We start from the raw sequence: 22356 nt of genomic DNA, 5'->3' as shown, positions 1-22356 counted from the left end.
AGTTTAGATGTCAGATTAGACTGGTTCGCTGTCATTGATTACAAGCGCGCCTCGTATTATCCTAGCGGCATCGTTTGGAATCAAGGGCAAGTTATCCAGTATAGAAGTCAGATAAGAACTCATCTTATTATTGTATGTCAGGAATACCTGTTTTAATGACACTGTGTTTGTGGTTAATAGATATATAAACTTGTGAATGTAAACAATAGGTGACAGAGAGGACCAAAATCACACCAGTAACAATTTTTATTTACATTAAACAACTAGTAGACTAATTGTTCACGGAACAATAAGAGGTCTTTCCACATTTTATAATGAATAAAAAAAATGTCTAAAAATGTTGATAAATCTTGAGTTGAATAATTAGAGAAAAATGAATATCGGAAAAAAGTTTATTTCTCCAATGCGGTATCGAACCGAGAACCCTAAGATTTGTAGGCAAGAGTGTTGCCACTTCGCTATTTCACTTTCTACTTGATAGAAAGTAAAATTTGTTGAGTTGTGTAATCAATTTGGATGCCTTGCGTTTGTTGTCGTGTGTCATTCATAGACATTATGGTATACATCTCTTAAGTGGGTATGAGGGCAGTAGTCATTGTGTTAGTCCATGGGTAAGAACTGTAAATAATATCAATGTATATCGTGTAAAAGTTCACATTATACATACACTGTATATTTGATAATTACCCCGGTAGGTGTGATTTGTGTTTTGATAAAGTTATAGTCTGTTCTCTACCTGGGGTAAAGAAAAACTGCATTTACATGTATTTTGATATGTTTTACAGTGCTACTGTTGTGGCGAGCGCAGCAAGAATTACACATACCTTGCATCATTGTCAACTTAGTGTTATTTAGGTATCAACGAACGTCAAAGAATTTGAGAGAGAGAGGAAAGAGAGAGAGAGAGAGAGAGAGAGAGAGAGAGAGAGAGAGAGAGAGAGAGAGAGAGAGAAAGAGAGTGGAGAGAGAGGAGAGAGAGAGAACATGTAATGTTTAATGGAGAAGGTCAGTTATAGTGAGAAAAAGAAAGTCAGAGTACACGTTGCTCAGAAAAGAGAGAGAGAGAGAGAGAGAGAGAGAGAGAGAGAGAGAGAGAGAGAGAGAGAGAGAGAGAGAGAGAGAGAGAGAGAGTAAATCAAAGGGCAATAGGTAGCAAGGGACAGTTTCGGATAAAGTACCCATCATTTGTTTTGTAAAATTGAGAATTGCTGTACTTAAAGGCTTATTAGTGTTGCTGAAATTCATGAAATGAGTTTTAATGATTAGGCCAAAAAAAGAATATGTGTGTTTCCTATTTCATCAGATATTAAAATAGGGTAGGTAAGTCGGTTTTTTTTTTTAATGAGCTTTTCAGGTTTTTTTTTCCTTTCCTAGCATATGATTTTTCTATACATTAATAAAGAGAGAGAGAGTAAATCAAAGGGCAATAGGTAGCAAGGGACAGTTTCGGATAAAGTACCCATCATTTTTTTTGTAAAATTGAGAATTGCTGTACTTAAAGGCTTATTAGTGTTGCTGAAATTCATGAAATGAGTTTTAATGATTAGGCCAAAAAAAGAATATGTGTGTTTCCTATTTCATCAGATATTAAAATAGGGTAGGTAAGTCGGTTTTTTTTTTAATGAGCTTTTCAGGTTTTTTTTTCCTTTCCTAGCATATGATTTTTCTATACATTAATAAAATGTATTTTACAGGTGGACCAATTGTGAATAGTGACAACTGTTACAGAATTAAAGCTTTCTTAAATCTTAGATTAATTTGGAATGTATACGAAGATTTTATTTTTATTTTTATGTAAATAGAAAATATAAATATGACAGCCACTATAGATTAACTGAGTATAATGCTCATTTTCACAAATATATTATATTAATAATAGTTATTAGTTCTATTTTCTTGGTTATCTGACATAACAGTAGACATTAATATCATAACTGTAGGTGTTGATTTCATGAACAGAGGAAATTCTGGTTGATCAAACGAGAGCCTTAGAATTAAATCTTTTCAATAATTTAAAAAAAAAATGAATACATCATTAATGGTTTAAGACTAATTTTAAAAATTTCATTTGCAACTGAAATGCAGCATTTTAAAATCATATTTATAATGTTAATGATTGTTAGGCCTATTCAAAGACTTAAGATGTCTGCAGTCTCCACACCCAGAAATATAAAAAAAAACTTTGCTTCTGCTTTTTTCATGTACATCTTTATATTAATTTTGAACACATTACTGCCCTAAAAAAAACTATTTTTTGCATTGATAATTTAGCTAAAATAACCAAGGATAACTTTCATCCATGCTGTCAATCTGCACTTAGAAATCTTTAAAACGCTTTGATAAGTGGTGTTTTCTATTCAATTGTTACAAGCGTTTTTTAAACTCTGATTTGTAAAGACTGTATTGTTTAAACCAATTACGGTTGATAATCTGGATTTGGAATAAAAAATAGGGTCGGTCGGGAAACCGGAAACACACATATTTTTTTTTTTGCCTTATCATTAGTTAGAGGGATGTCTCTTGTCGAAATTGATATGCAATATGTAGGCCCCATATTTTAGGTACATAAAAATGAGATTCAGAAATAAAATGCGAAACCTGCGGCTATGACTGTTGTGTTGACTTTACACAGTGAAAATGCAAGTTACAGACGGGAGGGTAAATAACACGAAAAGTAGGTGGATGGGACATTATAAACTATACACCAGTAAGTTTCTGACATGTGATGGTGCAACATGCACATGGTACAGAAGGTCAACCCTTTGCAGGGAATTGGCTGGGGGAGGTCTAAAAAGCTGAAAAATCATGAAAAATTAGCAAAATATGAAAGGGTCAAAATCTCAAAAAATCCAGTATGTAGAGAATTTTACAGGTTTTGACTAGTAATTTTCTTCAGAAATTAGTGATTGGCCTCATGAAGAGTAAATTAAAGGTATTTGTGCTGAATGGGAACTGAGGAAATTCTAGTTACAGAGTTCCGAAGACACACGTTCCCCGACTACAATGAAATGTATTAAAAAAACTGTCCTGTGCCACTTTCAAGACTACATGGCATTTTCAGATTTCTCATTGAACTGTAATTTTGAATGGATTTTGTACCATAAGTACATTTGTAGTATATTTTGGTAAAATGGATGATTTTGTTGGTTATATATGTCATTACATGATTTATTATCTATAATATACAAGGGGAGTAACTCCCTTTTAAATGTGTAAAATGACTACCACTAGAGTAAATTGGCTTAGAAAGTAGGTATTTCCTATCCTGATGACAATTAATAGGCTTACGTTAATTACCGAGATAAGAATTAATACTGTAAAACAGTTTCGATCAATTGAATCATTTAAATTATAAATTTGCAGCAATTTTGCTGTCCGATTTCATAAAACATTTAATAACATTAAGCAACCTGACTTATATAACCCAATTTTTTTTAAACAGCATATTTTTCTTTCAAATAAAATTCACATGTAGACAAATGCAGTTATCAAAATATATATGTCAAACAATTCAAGTTTTTTCCTCCTACCCAAAAGTTATATTTTAGATATATTTACAGAATTCAAAAAGCCACCCCCTCTTTCCAATTGTCTCCATTACCGACTTTATTACCATTACATGTTGGATATGTAAATGTACATTTGACCTTGAAATAACATCTGCTATAATAATTACTCTTGAAATGATCAAGAAACAACAAATGTTTACCCTTTTATTGTATATATGCATCAAAAATGTAGAGAAACATGTAAAATTTGAACATTTTTCATGGAATTCTCATCTGTCCCAAGGTACCCGGGTGTGTTTGAATTTCATTTTAATTAAGAGCAGACATCACACTTGTAGGTCTTACTATTTTAGCAAAGTTAAAAGGAGACTAGAACCCAAAATAGATAAGATATTCACTAAATATGATTATAGGCTTATTGTTTCATGAAAACAAGAAATCACATGTATAGCGGCATGCCTTTTTGTGAATAAGAATGTTACATTTCATCCATTTACCAAGAAAAAATCAATTTTCAATATCAGCGATGGTTGTTTTCAAATATATGTGAGAAGTGACTCAAGGGAATTGCCACAAGTTTCATAATATTAGGTTAAATCTGATAAAGAGAATAACTTGCAAATAACATCATCAGATAAGGACTTCCTGCAAATATGCACATCTACCGGTATTCCTATGTTAACCACACAATGTTTTTTGAGTAATTAGAGAAAAATCAATATTCGAAAAAAATAAATATTTCTGCAATGGGGTATCGAACCGAGAACCCCAAGATTTGTAGGTGAGAGTGTAGCCACTACGATATTTCGCTTGCTACTTGATAGAAGGTAAAATTTGTTGAATTGTGTAGACAATTTGGATGATGATAGAAAGAAGAAATGGAGCGTTCTTCCGTCCATCTGAAGTTGATACCCAATGTTGTGAAACCTTTAGAATAGATAGGCGCCTATAGTTATTGGTTGAGAGAACAGTATTTGTTCATCAGTTTATTAATAAAATCAGTGCTGTTTGTAAACAATGTGGCCGTATAGCGTTGACTAAGAAAAAAAACAAGCCAGGTCAAACTCTGGTCGCCAGCGGGTATTTGAAGGTGTGGAATGTCACGTCGGCTCAACTGATGCACATTCTCCTGTTGATTTGAAATGCATGTGCTTAGAAATCTATTAACTGTCATGCATTTGTGGATTACAAGTAGGAAAATCTTAACTGAATTAAGGCCAGTCATGTATTTCAGCCAAGTCGGTAAATAAACAAACTGGAAGAAATGTAAAAACAGATATTTAGTGAAATTTGAGCATGAATTTATTAGATACAAAGATCGAAGCGTTGAAATTTCGTTTCTCGGGACGATGGTTTGATGCCGCTGGAGTGGATAACTTTCTTCAATATGGTTCATTTCGTTTCAAATTTGTAGGGCAATTAGATTTAGGTGTGAGAAACAATCCCATGAATTTTCGCAAAGTTCTACAGAGTTTAACTGGAGCTGGAATTTTTATTCGGAGGCGTAGTCTAAAACATGGTCTGGAGTCAAATGGCAGGCAGAGTTTCAGACTTTCAAAAATATCTGACAAAAGGTTGTAACACTTTGTTAGGTGTTCTTTAAAAAAGAAATATTAATTTCAAGTTCAAATATCGAGGGTCAAGTTCATATAAGAATTCAATCCTTGTACAAAAGAACGGAAAAAGGGGGGGGGTGAATTGTACACTGCAATTTGGCAACTCCTTCAGTTTGATTTATTGATAATTGTAAATTTAATTCAGCACTTATTGTTATGAACAATTGTTGACATATAAGTGAATGCATGTGCAATATTTTTCAGCTATTAAAAATCGACCATAACTTTTACATCAACCGCTAAATAGTGAAAGTAGTATGTCAAAGACCTGTGAAAATCTCCATCTCAAAAGCGCTTGATCATGTTGATTCCTAATTCGTTCCTTGGACTTTAAATGTTTACCTTCAAATATTTTTTTGCTGATCAAATACAGAAAGGCCCATTGTTAGTGATCAGTGTATTTATAAAGTTTTTTCTGCTTCTTTACAGTGCGACATGAAACTTATAGGAGTGTCTGGGAATCAGAGACGACCGGTGTCATATAATATTTTGAACCCCGCGATATATTGAACCCGGGTTCAAAATATCGCTGCGATATATTGAACCCCCCCATAAAATATTGAACCCAGGTTCAATATTTTATGGCCGCGATATTTTGAACCCCCCTCTATTTTTCATTGGTATTGGAGAGGGGGTTCAAAATATTATGGCCGTGATATTTTGAACCCCCTACCTTTTTCCAATTCCCATTGGAAAGGGGGTTCAAAATATTATGGCCGCGATATTTTGAACCCCCCTCTATTTTTCATTGGTATTGGAGAGGGGGTTCAAAATATTATGGCCGTGATATATTGAACCCCCTACCTTTTTCCAATTCCTATTGGATAGGGGGTTCAAAATATTATATATGGCCGCGATATTTTGAACCCCCCTCTATTTTTCATTGCTATTGAAGAGGGGGTTAAAAATATTATGGCCGCGATATTATGAACCCCCCTTTATTTTTCATTGGTATTGGAGAGGGGGTTCAAAATATTATGGCTGCGATATATTGAACCCCCTACCTTTTTCCAATTCCCATTGGAATTGTAAAAATAAAGGGCATAGCCCTTTTCAAAAGGGAGATAATTGCGAAACAGTAAGTATAGGGTGCATGTCTTTAAAAATCTTCTTCTCAAGAACCACTGCACCAGAAATGCCAATATTTACACAAAAGCTTGTATATATAGTGAAGATTCTAAATTGTAAAAATCGTGACCCTCGGACCAAAACTGGGGCCCCAGGCGGGGTTCAAAGTTTAACATAGAAATACATAGGAAAATGTTTAAAAAATCTTCTTCTCAAGAACCACTGCACCAGAAATGCCAATATTTACACAAAAACTTGTATATATAGTGAAGATTCTAAATTGTAACAATCGTGACCCTCGGACCAAAACTGGGGCCCCAGGCGGGGTTCAAAGTTTAACATAGAAATACATAGGAAAATTTTTAAAAAATCTTCTTCTCAAGAACCACTGCACCAGAAATGCCAATATTTACACATAAGCTTGTATACATAGTGAAGATTCTAAATTGTAACAATCGTGACCCTCGGACCAAAACTGGGGCCCCAGGCGGGGTTCAAATTTAACATAGATATACCTTAGGAAAATGTTTAAAAAATCTTCTTCTCAAGAACCACTGCACCAGAAATGCCAATATTTACACAAAAGCTTGTATATATAGTGAAGATTCTAAATTGTAACAATCGTGACCCTCGGACCAAAACTGGGGCCCCAGGCGGGGTTCAAAGTTTAACATAGAACTACATATGAAAAATGTTTAAAAATTTTCTTCTCAAAAACCACTTCACCAAAAATGCCAATACATACACAAACGGTTGTATATATAGTGAAGATTGTAAAAATCGTGACCCCTGAACAAAAAAGTGGGGCCCCAGTAGGGGTTTAGATTTTAACATATATATAGGAAAATGTTTTAAAATCTTCTTCTCAAGAACTATAGTGCAACTGTTTGGGATATTACTATGCATACATGTACATCCTTAAATAATGTAGATTCAAAAAATTGTAACTCCCGGACAATTGATGGGCACCAAGAGGGGTTCAAAATTTAAACATTTTAAAAAACATAAAGGAAAAGTTTAAAAATTTTCTTCTCAAGAACTACAATGTTTTAGTTTGTGGAATTTCTATGCCTTCGCTCATGAAGATTCCTAATTGGTAAAATCGTGACCCCCGGACCAATACTGGGGCCCCAAGATGGGGTCAAAGTTTATTATAGAAATATAAAGGTAACGTTAAAATATCTTCTTCTCGAGAACTACAATGCCTCAATTTGTGAGATTACTATCATGCATACAACCTTGGATAATGAAGGTTCGACAGTTTTAAAATAGTGACCCCTGGACTAATACTAGGGACCCAAGATGGGTTTAAAGTTAAATGTAGAAGTACCGGTATATATGGAAAATGTTTAAAAATCTTCTTTTCGAGAACTACAATGCATCAATTTGTCAGATAACTACGTAAGCACCCTCAAATAGTGTAGATTCGAAATTATAAAAGCTGTGACCTCAATCTAATACTGGGGCCCCAAGAGGTGTTCAAAGTTTAGCATAGAAATATAGAGGGAAAATGTTGAAAAATCTTTTTCTAGGGAACTATAATGCTTCAGCTTGTGAGATAACTATGCAAGCATCCTTAAATAATGTAGATTCCAAATAATTAAAACTTTAGCCCTGGACTAATACTGTGGCCCCAAGAGGGGTTCAAAGTTTAACATAGAAAGATATATTGAAAATATTTTTAAAAAGTTTTTCTCGAGAACTATAATGCTACAGTTTGTGAGATTATTATGCAAGGATCCTCAAATTGTGTAAACTCTAATGTAGTGGAACCAAGAGTTATCTTTCTTGATGTTCTGTACAGTCTGAGAGTTATTTCTCTTGAAGTGGAACTCTGCTACGTTCAGTTTTTCAGGTTGTGTACGTGCGGTCCTACCGCAGTGCTACACATTTTCATTCCTATGTTACTGTTTATGTTGTTCAAGCCAACCATAAACCTCGGACCATAACTGGGTCCCCAGAAAGGGGTTCAATGTTTAAAATAGAAAAAGCATATGCTACGAAATGTAATGTTACAAGGAACTGCTGTTCAGGTGAGCGATGTGGCCCATGGGCCTCTTGTTCCAATTCCCATTGGAGAGGAGGATCAAAATATTATGGCCATGATATTTTGAACCCCCCTCTTTTTTTCATTGCTATTGAAGAGGGGGTTCAAAATATTATGGCCGCGATATTATGAACCCGGGGTTCAATATTTTATGGGGGGGTTCAATATATCGCAGCGATATTTTGAACCCGGGTTCATAATATCGCATAATATATTGAACCCGGGTTCAATATTTCGCGATATCAAAATATTATATGACACCGGGAATCGGAGACTTCACTGTATTAACTCATCTTCACTGTATTAGCTTGTCTTCAACATAGGGTTTTTATGTGGTATTGATTTTGCTCTGCATCAATCTCGTAAACTTATTAAAAAAAGACAATAGGTTTTGCAACTTGAACATGTATTAAGAAAATAACAGTATAATAGTTTGAGGTATCTTTACAGGTTCCTTGTGTATCAATAAAGAGTGGACTGATGGAGCAAAGAAAGAGTTTATGTGGTATAGTATTCATGTAATATCACTATGTTTGTGTAGCTATATAGTATTCATGTAATATCCCTATGTTTGTGTAGCTAAACTCTGTATTTTTAGGTCACCTGAGTCATTCAGGAGACCCATTGCTATCACAAGTTCGTTGTCGTGTGTCATTCATAGACATTATAGTATTCATCTTTTAAATGGGTATGAGGGCAGTAGTCATTGTGTTAGTCCTAGGGTAAGATCTTTTGCCCGAAGGCCTAGGTCGAGGACTGCATCAATTTCTTACCAAGGTACTGACAATATAACTATTGCCCTCATCCCCATTTGATGGTTGATCTGTAAACAAGAATAGCATATCCTAGTGGTAATGTCAGGGGAGGGATATTTAATTATCTTCTTGGGAGAGATTGAAACAATCAGCCAGGGTGAGGGGGATAGCCGATAATATATTATAGGCCAGTAGTTAATATAAATCACCTCATATTTGGAAAGTCCCCATTTTACATATATTAAAAAAGTAAAAGCAGCAAGAGTACAAGAGTTTAGCTGAGAGAGAGAGAGAGAGAGAGAGAGAGAGAGAGAGAGAGAGAGGAGAGAGAGAGAGTTCATATTAGTTGGACAAACAGTTAAAGTCTGTTCTCTACCTGGGGTAAAGACAAAACTGCAATTTACATGTAGTTTATAAATTATCCATTGTAAATAAGAGCTCAGTTTATATAGTGTCACATTTCACAAAAAAGTTACAATAGGATCAGACATAATGCAAATTTTGGGTAAGCCTACTTCTCTAAAACAAACTTAAAACTAAGTCATTGTTATGTTGGAGAAAGGAACAAAGAAAACAAAGAGTACATGTTTAGCAGAAAAAAAGAGAGATAGAGAGAGATAGAGAGAGAGAGAGGGGGGGTATGTACATACGTCTCATTGAGAGGGAAATAATACCCCAAAGGCGGGGAATACATGATGGAAAGACTGGAATAAAGAACACTTCTATTTCCTTAGCAGAGAATGTCTGAAAATAGTAAATATTTGAGAGAGAGAGAGATAATGTTTAATGAAGAATAACAGAGATAGAGAGAGCAAGAGTACGTGTTCGCTAGAAAAGTGAATGAAAGAGAGAGGGGGAAAGTACATATTTTGGAGAGAGAGGCAGAGAGTGGGAGAAAAAGAGCAAGAGTACATGTTAAACAAATGAGAGAGAGAGATAGAGGAGAGAGAGGGTGAACATACATCTGTATGATAGAGAAATAGACACAGAAAGCTGGCATATATGTGGGTAGGACTGGGAGACAGAGCATGTGTATTTCCTTGAGAATGTCTGAAAATACTAAATATCTAAGAGAGAGAGAGAGAGAGAGAGAGAGAGAGAGAGAGAGAGAGAGATGAAGAATGTCAGAGATAGTGAGACAAAGAGAGAAAAAGTACATGTTGATCAGAAAACTGAAAGAGAGAGATAGAAAGAGAAACAAAGAGAAAGTACATATTATGGAGAGAAAGAAAGAGAGAGAGAGAGAAAGATAAAAAGCTTAATGAAGAATGTAAGAGATAGTAAGACAAAGATAGCAATATACATGTTGTTCAGGAAAGGGCATTAGAAAAAAAGAGAAAGAGAAAGTACATATTTTGGAGAGAGATAGTGGTAGAGTGAGAGAAAGAGTAAGAGTACATGTTAAACAGTGACTGTTACACAGAGAGAGAGAGAGAGAGAGAGAGAGTTTAATGAATAATGTCAGATAGAGAGATAGAGAGACTAAGAGTACATGTTGATCAGAAAGTGGAATGAGAGAGAGATAGAGAAACAGAAAGTACCTATTAAGGACAGAGAGCAAGAGAGAGAGAGAGATAGAGAGAGTAATGAAGAATGTCAGAGATAGAGATACTAAGAGAGCAAGAGTACATGTTGATCAGAAAGTGGAATGAGAGAGAGATAGAGAATAAAGAGAAAGTACATATTAAGGAGAGAGAGAGAGAGAGAGAGAGATCAAGATCAAAGAATATCAGAGAATCAGATAGAAAGAAAAAAAGAAATGACATATTTTGGAGAGAGAAAAAGAGAGAGTATGAGAGAAAGAGTAAGAGTACATGTTAAACAGTGAATAATGTTACAGAGAGAGAGAGAGAGAGAGAGAGAGAGAGAGAGAGAGAGAGAGAGAGAGGGAATGATTAATGAATATAAGGTCAGAGATAGTGAGACAAAGAGAGCAAGAGTACATGTTGATCAGGAAGGAGAAATAGAGACAGAAAGAGACAGAAAGTACATATTTTGTTGAGAGAGAGAGAGAGAGAGAGTGAGAGAAAGTTAAAGTGATTTTATAGAAAGAGAGAGAGGGAGAAAGAGGGAGATATATGTTTAGCAGTGAAAGGATGATACAAATAGAGAAACAAGAGAGAGGGAGAAAGTCACCAATGTTTAGCAGAAAATGTCAAAAAGAAAATTTTCAAAGTTTTAACCAAAAAAAAAATTATCTTCTGGTCAAGTGTTTTGATTATCTGATGATAATAGACCATTAGTTATCTATGAATCAAAATATATTGTTATTTCAAAATAAAGTCTGTGATATATTCCTTTTACTCAAAATGATATTATATAATGCATGTAATGATATTGTATAAATTAATTATAAAATAATTTTGAACGAATGTGGTTGACATAATTCTAAAACACTTTATTTTTATTTAACAGGTTGTGATTCAAAGATATAGACATGGACACAGCAAGCTCCACATATAGAGCACATAAGTGTTCTAAGTGTCCGGGGGACACAGAGTACCATTGTGTATCGTGTCCATGTGATCTGTGTCCCCAGTGTAAAGAGAACCATGTAAAAGATCTCAAAACAATAGACCATGATGTTGTGTCACACCGTGATAAAATCAACTACATCCCAACACAAGAGATCTGTGTGAGACATCCTAGCCATGTTTATACAAAGTACTGTGAACCTTGTCAAGTTCCTGTGTGTGGTTCTTGGTTTGGACATAAATCACACAAACTCCCTGTAAGAAGTTTTCTCTGTGGACAAAGAAAGCACACAATTCTGGATATACAAACCGCTTATAAAACAAAGCAACAACAATACAGAGGAACCATTCACACCATCAGAAGTGAAGCTCTCTTTTACAGACCTGTTCTCCTGCCACGAATCAAAACTGATTTCAAAACCTGTCGCACAGAATTCTCCCTCTATCAATCAGAGATGTTAACAAAGGCCCAGACACTGAAGAATCGCATTAATATAGTGAGAAAAGATTTCATGAAAAATGTGTTTTGTGACTTTGATTTTAAACACAGATGTTTAAAACAGATGAAAGAAATGAGCAGACATATTGTCAGCCTTCAGGAATATGAACTCAGATATGTACAGCCAGCATTCACATTCAGTGCACTACAATTCCTCTCCTCCACAAAGACAGCCCTCCCCCAGATACATCTTACACTCCACACCAGCCAGCTCTCCATGACTGAGTCACTCAACAAGAAGGATGTGATGGAGTCACTGAGTGCAATCCAAATCACAGAGAGAGGAAACCGACGCGTAGGAAACCAGTGTCTGCTGAAACTGACGTCTGGTGCTGAGTTCCATCAATCTCTCACACTGACAGGTGTTTATCGTTGTGATCACATTTCCTGTGTGACATCAGACCGGGTCTGGGTCAGTGATTATAGAAACAATCTCATGTTGACAGACACAACAGGTGTCCCTCTACATCGTGTGGAGGATTCAGATAGTGATTTATATGTAGGTGATGGATTACACACAGTGAACAGTGAGAGTGAACTGATTTATATAGATAGGAATTATAACATCAAAAAACTGTCAAAGGATATGAAAACAACCACCACATTTATAGAGACAACAGACTCTACATGGGGACCACGGTGTGTGTACTGGTCCCCGTCCACTGGGGATCTACTGGTCGGGATGTATAACGATGATACAGATACAGGCAAGGTAACCCGGTACAACCAGAGTGGACAACTCACACAAACGATACAGAACAACAACACAGGTATGGGACTGTATAGATCACCTATCTATATAACAGAGAACAACAATGGGGATGTCGTGGTGTCTGACTCTATAACCCCTATGTCTGGTGCTGTAGTGGTGACAGAGCGTGGAGGAAGACATCGTTTCTCCTACACAGGACATCCATCAGGATCAGGTCTATGGCCACATGGAATCTGTACTGACGCGCTGTCACACATCCTGGTGTGTGATTATACAACCAAAACAGTACAGATGATAGACAGGGACGGTCAGTTCCTGTCACATCTACTGATAAGACCATCAGGGATATTCTCACCGTGGGGCCTGAGTTATGATGTCAACACTCACCGTCTCTGGGTTGGATCAGTGGACAACAACACGGTGGTTATTTACAGGTATATCACCAGACAGGACGCTCTGACAGGTAAGTCTGAGTCATTATCATTGTAAATTATATAATATGTAGTTACAAGTCAGACATATATTGGATGTGATCTTTATCATTTGTCAATATAATGTAAGTACATATTTATTTATAAACATTCAACATCACATACTCAAATATAAATACATTACATGTCTGTTGAATAATTGACTCATCAAATATATGTATATGTTTTTCAGTAATAAATGAATGAATGATTTAATTAAATACATGTTTATATGTTTATTATTAATTGATAATGATAATTGATACATTACAACAGACAAACATTGCCGTGACAATCATTATACAAGATGTGATGTTTGTAATCAATGTGTTCCATCTGACTGTTTGTGTCTGATGTTTGAAGATCTGAATCCAGCCACTGCTGATGTGATGGAGTCACTGAGTGAAATCCCAACCACAGGGACAGAAAAACCACAGCAAGGAAACCAGTGTTTGCTGAAACTGATGTCTCCCCCCGAGTTACTTCCCTCTCTCACAGTGACAGGTGTTTATTGTTGTTATCATATTTCCTGTGTGACATCAGACCGGGTCTGGGTCAGTGATTGGAGAAACAATCTATTGTTGACAGACAGAACAGGTGTCCCTCTACATCGTGTGGAGGATTCATGGAGTGGTGGTTTATTTGATGGTAAAGGATTACACACAGTGAACAGTGAGAGTGAACTGATTTATATAGATGAGGATTATAACATCAACAAACTGTCAAAGGATATGAAAACAACCACCACATTTATAGAGAGAACCGACTATACATGGGAACCACGGTGTGTGTACTGGTCCCCGTCCACTGGGGATCTACTGGTCGGGATGTATAACGATAATACAAAGACAGGCAAGGTAACCCGGTACAACCAGAGTGGACAACTCACACAAACCATACAGAACAACAACACAGGACTGGGACTGTATAGAGAACCTAACTATATAACAGAGAACAACAATGGGGAAGTCGTGGTGTCTGACTTATTCAGTGCTGTAGTGACAGAGCGTGGAGGAAGACATCGTTTCTCCTACACAGGACATCCATCAGGATCAAAACTATGGCCACGTGGAATCTGTACTGACGCGCTGTCACACATCCTGGTGTGTGATGATACAACCAACACAGTACAGATGTTAGACAGGGACGGTCAGTTCCTGTCACATCTACTGATAAGACCATCAGGGAGATTCTCACCATGGAGCCTGAGTTATGATGTCAACACTCACCGTCTCTGGGTCGGATCAGGGGACAACAACACGGTGGTTATTTACAGGTATATCACCAGACAGGACGCTCTGACAGGTAAGTCTGACTCATTATCATTCACATTAATTAGATATAGATAACTAAGACACACAGTCCGTGTTAATTATCAGTCAATAAGATACATGTAAGACATGTTTATCTGTGTGATTGTTTGTCAATATAAACAACTCATTGTTACAGGGTTAGATGTATCTATTTCATTAATTAGATGTACAGTCACATGTCATTGTATTAAGTTAATTAGAATAAAAGGTCATTGTAATTATTTTTGGGAACAGATGTACTTGTAATTAGTTATTTTGTATAAGTTAATTAAATTGGTTTAATTAATCATGCTAATTAGGTAAATATTAAAGCATGTGTCAATGTAATCAGTTTGACCTTTTAAGTTTTACAGTTTTTAAGATAGGTAGTTGTTGTCTTGTAGATCAATTGTACATATATCAGAGATGTGCATATAACTTGGATTTATATTTTGATTATTTATGTGTACATACACTCTACAGTAATTAGATTTTATACTCCCTTACATGGCTTATCAATTATATCTTAGTATGAGTGTAGTAAATTCTCATCTGACAGTATGTATTTAATTCATTTGAATGCTTTTATAATACCCTGTAATTTAGTGATGGGAAAAAGATGTTACTTAAAATTGGGGCTTATATCTGTTGATTTTTTATTTTTCCTTTTTGCACAGAATAAATTTTGTTTATTGATTAAACATCATATTCAAAGGGGAGTAACTCAAATTTGACTTCATCAATTACAAACGAATAAAGAGTTATTCCCCTTTTTGTAATATATTTTAGATAGTTTCATATCAGAACTGGTTGTTGACCCCTGACATGTTTTTCTATGAAAGTTAATTGAATATCAGTAAATATATAAGATTTAAAAAAATGCCCTAAATATGTATGTTATTGGTGGATTTAGCACATTTCTTTATAGTGGTCAGGTAAATAGAAAACTCATGTTTATGTAAATAGATATTGAACATCATTGTAACTAAGTTAAAGTGTACTGATGTTTTTCTTCAACAATTTGATTTTTTCTTTGTATTTACGCTTTCCATTAAATTCATAATACTTATAAACAATGCTTTTTGGTGAGTTGTAGCAAGCTGTAGATAGAACTCAATAAATGTGATATTTATTCATAGTTTTGTCTTTTTTCTTAGTAAGACAGTACTGTAATATTTGGTACAAAAAAGAAGAATATGATACAGTAACTTTATTTACAAGAACAAGACAATTATTCATTGGGGCGAACTAAATAACTGACAAACCAATCTCCTTTTGGATTCACTATAGTTAGATGTTAATAGAGACTAGTCAACATGAAATTACAAAATAAATTTTCCATCCAAGTACTCAAAGTTGTTTGAAGTATTTCATTTTGACTGATAGGTTTAATTCTGGGTATTATTATAAAAACTGTTATTTTGATAACATATCTGTTATAAGCTGAAGATTAATCCATAAGTGTAAATGTTCGTGCAATAAATTTTGTAATATAAACTTCACTATTATATAAATAGTGCCTGTTTGGGAGGGGAACTGTTGAAATTGACACCCGAGACATCCATGTCAATCAACGCGAAGGGGTGTCAATTTCAACAGTTACCTTCCCTAACAGGCACTATTTATTTTATTATACTGAATGTCTTAATTTTAAAAAAAATTGCTGCTTTTATATCGAAATGAAGTGAATACTACGGCGAACCGTACGCGCATAATTAACACACATGTAACAATTCGTTGTGTTACCTGTTGCCTTTCATGTTGAATACTGAAATCTGATTGGTCAAGACGCAGTTGATAATCCGTTCTTTTACTCTCAGCATTAGCAACAGACCTGACAACGGGTAACACAACCAATTGTTACATGCACGTAAATTATACGCGTACGGTTCGACGGTTCGACATTCACTATAATAAAATAAATAGTGTCAGTTTAGATGGAAACAGGTGAATTTGACATCCCCCCAAACAGGCACTAATTATATAAAAACACATGTAATGTTACACGGAATGAGGAATTTTACGTTTAAACTGTTACCCTGCATTTGTGTAATATAACCGCACACACATGTAACGTTACATAAAATAATGCACTTTAACCGCATATACCATCACACACAATCACGCAATTTATGCATACACTTCTACACGCAATCACGTACTTTAACACATCTACCGGTATATACATTCAATCACTTAAATGCATAAACATACTTTAATGCACATACCGTTACGCACAATCAAACACTTAAACCGCATATACTGTTACACACAATCGCACACTTGGCTCATAACCGTTTGTTGCAATCACGCACTTTAACACATATATACCGTTACACGCAATCACACACGTTAAATACATGCAATCACACACTAAAACACATATTCCACTACATACAGTCACACATATATGTTTACACACAATCAAACAATTTAACAAAAATACCGATACTGGCAATCACTTTAACTCACATACCGTTACACGCAATCAAACACTTTACTACATATACCATTACACGAAATCGGGTACTTTACTACATATACCATTACACCTTAACACAATAACTGTTGCACACAATCAGACACTTTAACACATATACCGTTACACACAATCACGCACTTTAATTCACATATATCGTCACACAATCACACATTTTAACACAAATTCCGTTACGCGAAATCATACAGTTTAACAAAAAAAAACCGTTACTTGCAATCAGCCGCTTTAACGCATACATTATTACACACAACCAGGTATTTTAACATATGTTCAAAGCATTCAGGTAATTGCACATACCGTTTCTTGCAATCACGCCGCACTTTAACGCATTCTGTTACACACAGTCATGCACTTAAACGCATATACATACACTTTAACAGATAAACCGTTGCACGCAATCACACACTATACCACTTCTTCCGTTACACACAATCACTTACTTTATCACATCTTCCGTTACACACAATCACACACTTTAACACATATACCGTAACACGCAATCATATATAAATAGTGCCTGTTTGGGAGGGTAACAGTTGCAATTGACACCCCGAGAAAACCATTATCAACCGACGCGAAGCGGATTTCAACTGTTATCCTCCCAAACAGGCACTATTTTTTTTGTTATACTGGATGTCTTAATTTTTAAGAAGATTTTACTGCTTTTTATAGGAATAACGTGAATTCTACAGCGAACCGTACGCGCATAATTTTCGTGCATGTAACAATTTGTAATGTTACCCGTTGCTAAGTGCGTTGCTAACGCTGAGGTTAATAGAACGGATTATGAACTGCGTCTTAACCAATCAGATTTCAGTATTTAACATGAAAGTATAACAACACACTTTAACGCATCTACCGGTACATTCTATCACGCACCTTATGTGATTATCACAACACTCCTTATGTATTACGCTGATAGCAATATTCACGCATCACTACATCTAGGTATTCCATTCACACAAACACGAAACGTTGGACCAAATGATTTTCAGAATCGTGTTTTGAGCAAAAATACTATGACACCTACTTCACTGGTAAGCAATATCCAATGAAAGATGAAGCAAAACAGACTGAAATCCAGGCACATATATTTCGAAATTCCTCGATCATTGTGGAACGTTTTCCTGCGTTGTGCTGTTATACCATCGCACATGCGCAAACCACAGACTGCAGGTCGTACTGTGACAACATGGACTTTAGAAAACAGGGGTTTTTTTTGTAAAAACTGATAAAAAAATGACATAGTGTTACTTTCTTGGATATATTATCCCTTATATACAATGTAAGATGTAGTGCCGTCGGGATCTTCAATATGGCGTTGATGTATAATACCGTAGAAGAGGAAGGACCACAAACCCACTGGCTAGTCTGGTAGGAGCGCGGCAGTACTGAATCTTTTTATGCACACTATTACATTATTCCCCCTTTTCTTTTGATATTTCTATATCACTAAGAAATCTCACACGAGACTCTATTAATATCTCCACGTGGGTGATTTTGTTGGGTGCCAATGCAATAGAAGAGGAGGAAGGACCACAACTAGACTTGAACTCGGGATCCTTCAGTTTAAAAACCAACGCTCTACCTACTGAGCTAAAGGGTTAACCCACTAGTTAGTGCTAGTCTATTACATTGACACCCAACAAAGATATCACAATTACTCAAGCATTGTAACACCGTGGGATATCCTTGTGTTATCTACATAGAGAAGAAATCACAATTACTCAAGTATTTTAACACTGTGTGGATATTCTTGTGTTTACAACATATTAGAGAAGATATCAAAATTACTCAAGCATTTTAACACTGTGTGGATATTCTTGTGTTATCTACATAGAGAAGATATCACAATTACTCAAGTATCATAACACTGTGTGGATATTCTTGTGTTATCTACATAGAGAAGATATTACAATTACTCAAGTATTGTAATAGATGTATGTGAAGTCAAGATACGTATAATAAAGGATAAAAGCCCTGATTTATTTAGGTTTTTATTTCATTACATGACGCATTTATCGAATAAAATCACGTACACATTTGCTCCCTTTCTCCCTCAATATAATTTAGCTACATATAAATTAACAATTATGTTCTTCCTTAATACATGTACTATATAAAACCTATTACATCTCTTTCTTTCTCTCAAAATATCTCAGTGGTATGAGTGTACATTTTCATTTCTTTATACAATCATTACATACATATAACAACTTGTTTTATTATAAGTATATACCTTACTTTAACAATCCAATATTTAACGAAAAACATTTGAGTATGCACATGTTATTAATATGATATGATCATGATTTATAAGCTTGCATGTTGTAACTTAAATGAAGTAATGTTTATATTTGATATTGATCAAAACTTTTTAAAAAAACACGAATATAAATATAAACATGAGAAACCATGATAAGTGTTTAGTTACAGACAAAAGACAACTGTTAAGTTTCATTAGATATCTTAATTTTAATTACAAGGTACATTTAGTAATAATTAACAACTGTCATAACAATAAATATCAATATGAAAGAAAAGACAAACATGTTTAAATTTGATGTAATGGTCAACAAAATAATAGTAATGTCAACATTTTTAATTAATCATACAAAATTAATTAAACAAGTTAAACGTTTAGTTAACTTAATCAAGGAGACAATGGGTCAAAACTTATATCTGTTATAGTACTGAGTTATATTTTAAACAGAAATGTTGCCATTTCACTTCCCTGGCTAATAAACTATATTAACTAATCTAGGAGACAATTAATCAAAACTTATCTGTGCTATAATATTAGTTATAGCTACATCTTAAGGTGGAATATCACATCATCACAAAATGACTGACCTCTGATCAACACGACATTTAGTTTTATTAAATAGAACTTCATCAACGGCAACTTACTCCAGTGGACAAGGTGGATAAAGTATATGGCTTGTGAACCGTACATCCCGAGTTAGAATCCCGCAGGGGCTTTTGTTGTTACTTACTGATTTGAATCTTTTAGATATTATTTTTTTATCCACAAACTGCAAATGTTTCGCTTATTTAACTTATTTATAGTCTACTTATCATTATCATAATCAAATAATTTAGTTAACTTGAGTGACGTGTTCCAAGTGCGTTATTCCACCTTTGACAGGAATGTTGTCAGTTCACTTCTCTGGCTAATATACTAAAAAATATTGCACAGTTCCCTGTATTATCTAAGTCATTTTGTTTATATTACAATATATTCTATCCTGATATTAAGGAATGATTTTATTTATTCATCAATTACTTAAATATTTATTAATAACAAGAGGCCCATGGGCCACCTCGCTCACCTGAGCAACACTAGATATAATAAAATCAACTTAATGAAGTATCGAAAATATCAGGACGACGACTATTAAAATATTTTCTCTATTTATTCCCATGCAAAAATTCAACCCCCCCCCCCCTGATTATGCCCCCCCCCGTACCACCGGAGATAATGGTTTGAACAAACTTCAATCTACAATACCTGATGATGCTTTCACACAAGTTTCAGATTTTCTGGCCAATTGGTTCTGAGAAGATTTTTAATTTTTTTCTCTATATATTCTTATGTAAAAATTCGACCCCCAACTGTGTTCCCACCATACCCCCGGGGATCATGTTCTCTACAAACGGGAATTTACACCCCCGAGGATTCTTCCACACAAGTTCCAGATTTTCTGGCAAATTCGTTCTTGAGAAGAAGATTTTTAAATTATTTTCTCTATATAATCCTATCTAAAATTTTGACTCCCAATTGCGGCCCCATTTACCCCTTAGGGTCATGGTTTGAACAAACTTCAATTTACACTACCTGAGGATGCTTCCAAACAAGTTACAGTTTTTCTGATCAATTGGTTCTTGAGAAAAAGATTTTTAAATGTGTTTCTCTATATATTCCTTTGTAAAAATTCAATCCCAATTGTGGCCCCATTGTACCCCCGGGGATCATGAATTGAACAAACCTATATCTACCCTACCTGAGAATGCTTTCATGCAAAATACATCATTTCTGGTCAATGGTATTTGAGAAGATTTTTTGAAAATTCCAACCAAGTGTTTATCATTCTTAGAAATCTCCCTTTTAAAGATGGCGTGACCCTTCACTTTAAAAAAAAAAAAAACTTGAATCCCCTTCACCTAAGGATGATTTGTGCCAAATTGTGTTGAAATTTGGCCAGTGGTTCTGGAGAAGAAGTCGAAAATGTAAAAAGTTTAAAGACGGAGAGACATACAGACAGACAGACAGACGGAGAGATGCAAGCAGGACAAAAAAGTGACCAGAAAAGCACACTTGAGCTTTCAGCTCAAGTGAGCTAAAAAGGGGAATAAATCTTTAAAATTGTAAAATATATTTGATATGAACATGGATTAAAATAATCAAACCAACAATACAATTATTGTTTAAATTGTTTGACAATACACGGGTAACTTGTTATATTGCAGTCTGAATTAATCACTGTGGTAACAAAACAAAATCACACAAATGTAAAATTGTAATAAACGGTGACTTCCAAGGTCTACAGACAAACGATCCCTGAAACAATGATTACCTCAAAGTAAACAATTATCTTTGGTTTGTCTTTAACATTTCGTTCTCTCCATCACATATACAAGCCACACATCAAGGCCACTTATATCATGTACTACATTAATCCTTTGGTTTAACTCTAGTACCTACCGCACGAATTATCCTGAACATAATTTAAGTATCAGTAGAAAAATTCACATATTCACCATTTGACCTTAAAACCGTATATTTCCATAGGGCTCAAGGTCAAATCAAGGTCAAGAGAAGTGGGACCTTTGTCGTGGAGCAAGGTCAAGGACGTTCTTTGAATTTCTCTCACACCCAGAGCATCATTGAATAGATCACGTAATTTTACCTGTGAAGAATTAAGCATATATACATTATTACAATCATTATTTAGTACAAGGGGAAACAAAATCTATAAAAAATTAAAAGTAAAATTTTAAAAATCCTATCGTATTGCCGAACCTCTATAAAATAAAGTACATATAATATTGTAATAATGACGACTTCTCTGCCTAAAAGAACTATGAAACCTATAATTTTCATGAAAAACTTGAAGATCATAATAGAGTGCATGACCTAATATCGAAAAGGTTTAATACACAAATCATGCTAATAGACAATACTATTCCCATATTTGTTAACTTTCAAGATAGGTTTTATGTGGACCAGTATATGGTTTCATAGATTAACTAAAACAAGGTGGCTAGTATGCGTGTTTATAAAAACAAACCAACAATAACAGCCTCCTATCCCCCAGCCCAAGGGGCAAACAGAAACTCTCCTGTAAGCATTTAAACAATACAAAAACAGCTTTAAAAGCTATCAACTCACATCTCCTATTCCAACTTTTGCA

The 22356-nt window shown here is 34.9% G+C and overlaps 1 protein-coding gene and 1 pseudogene across 4 annotated transcripts in view; both read left to right on the top strand.

Moving 5' to 3' along the window:
• The window catches only part of LOC128171010 (uncharacterized), a 555905-nt gene that overhangs the window by 323112 nt on the left and 210437 nt on the right, over positions 1 to 22356 (top strand). For all 4 annotated transcript variants that reach the window (XM_052836772.1, XM_052836773.1, XM_052836774.1 and 1 more), the window contains one exon: positions 13514 to 14455. In XM_052836772.1, the coding sequence (XP_052692732.1) occupies positions 13514 to 14455 (942 nt within the window). The remainder of the gene's footprint in view (positions 1 to 13513; positions 14456 to 22356) is intronic.
• Positions 1 to 22356, top strand: part of LOC128171013 (uncharacterized) — a 136583-nt pseudogene that overhangs the window by 56821 nt on the left and 57406 nt on the right.

This window comes from Crassostrea angulata, chromosome 2, assembly GCF_025612915.1.
Source record: "Crassostrea angulata isolate pt1a10 chromosome 2, ASM2561291v2, whole genome shotgun sequence".
NCBI classification, from domain to species: domain Eukaryota; kingdom Metazoa; phylum Mollusca; class Bivalvia; order Ostreida; family Ostreidae; genus Magallana; species Magallana angulata.
This window is presented reverse-complemented; position numbering and strand designations above follow the sequence as displayed.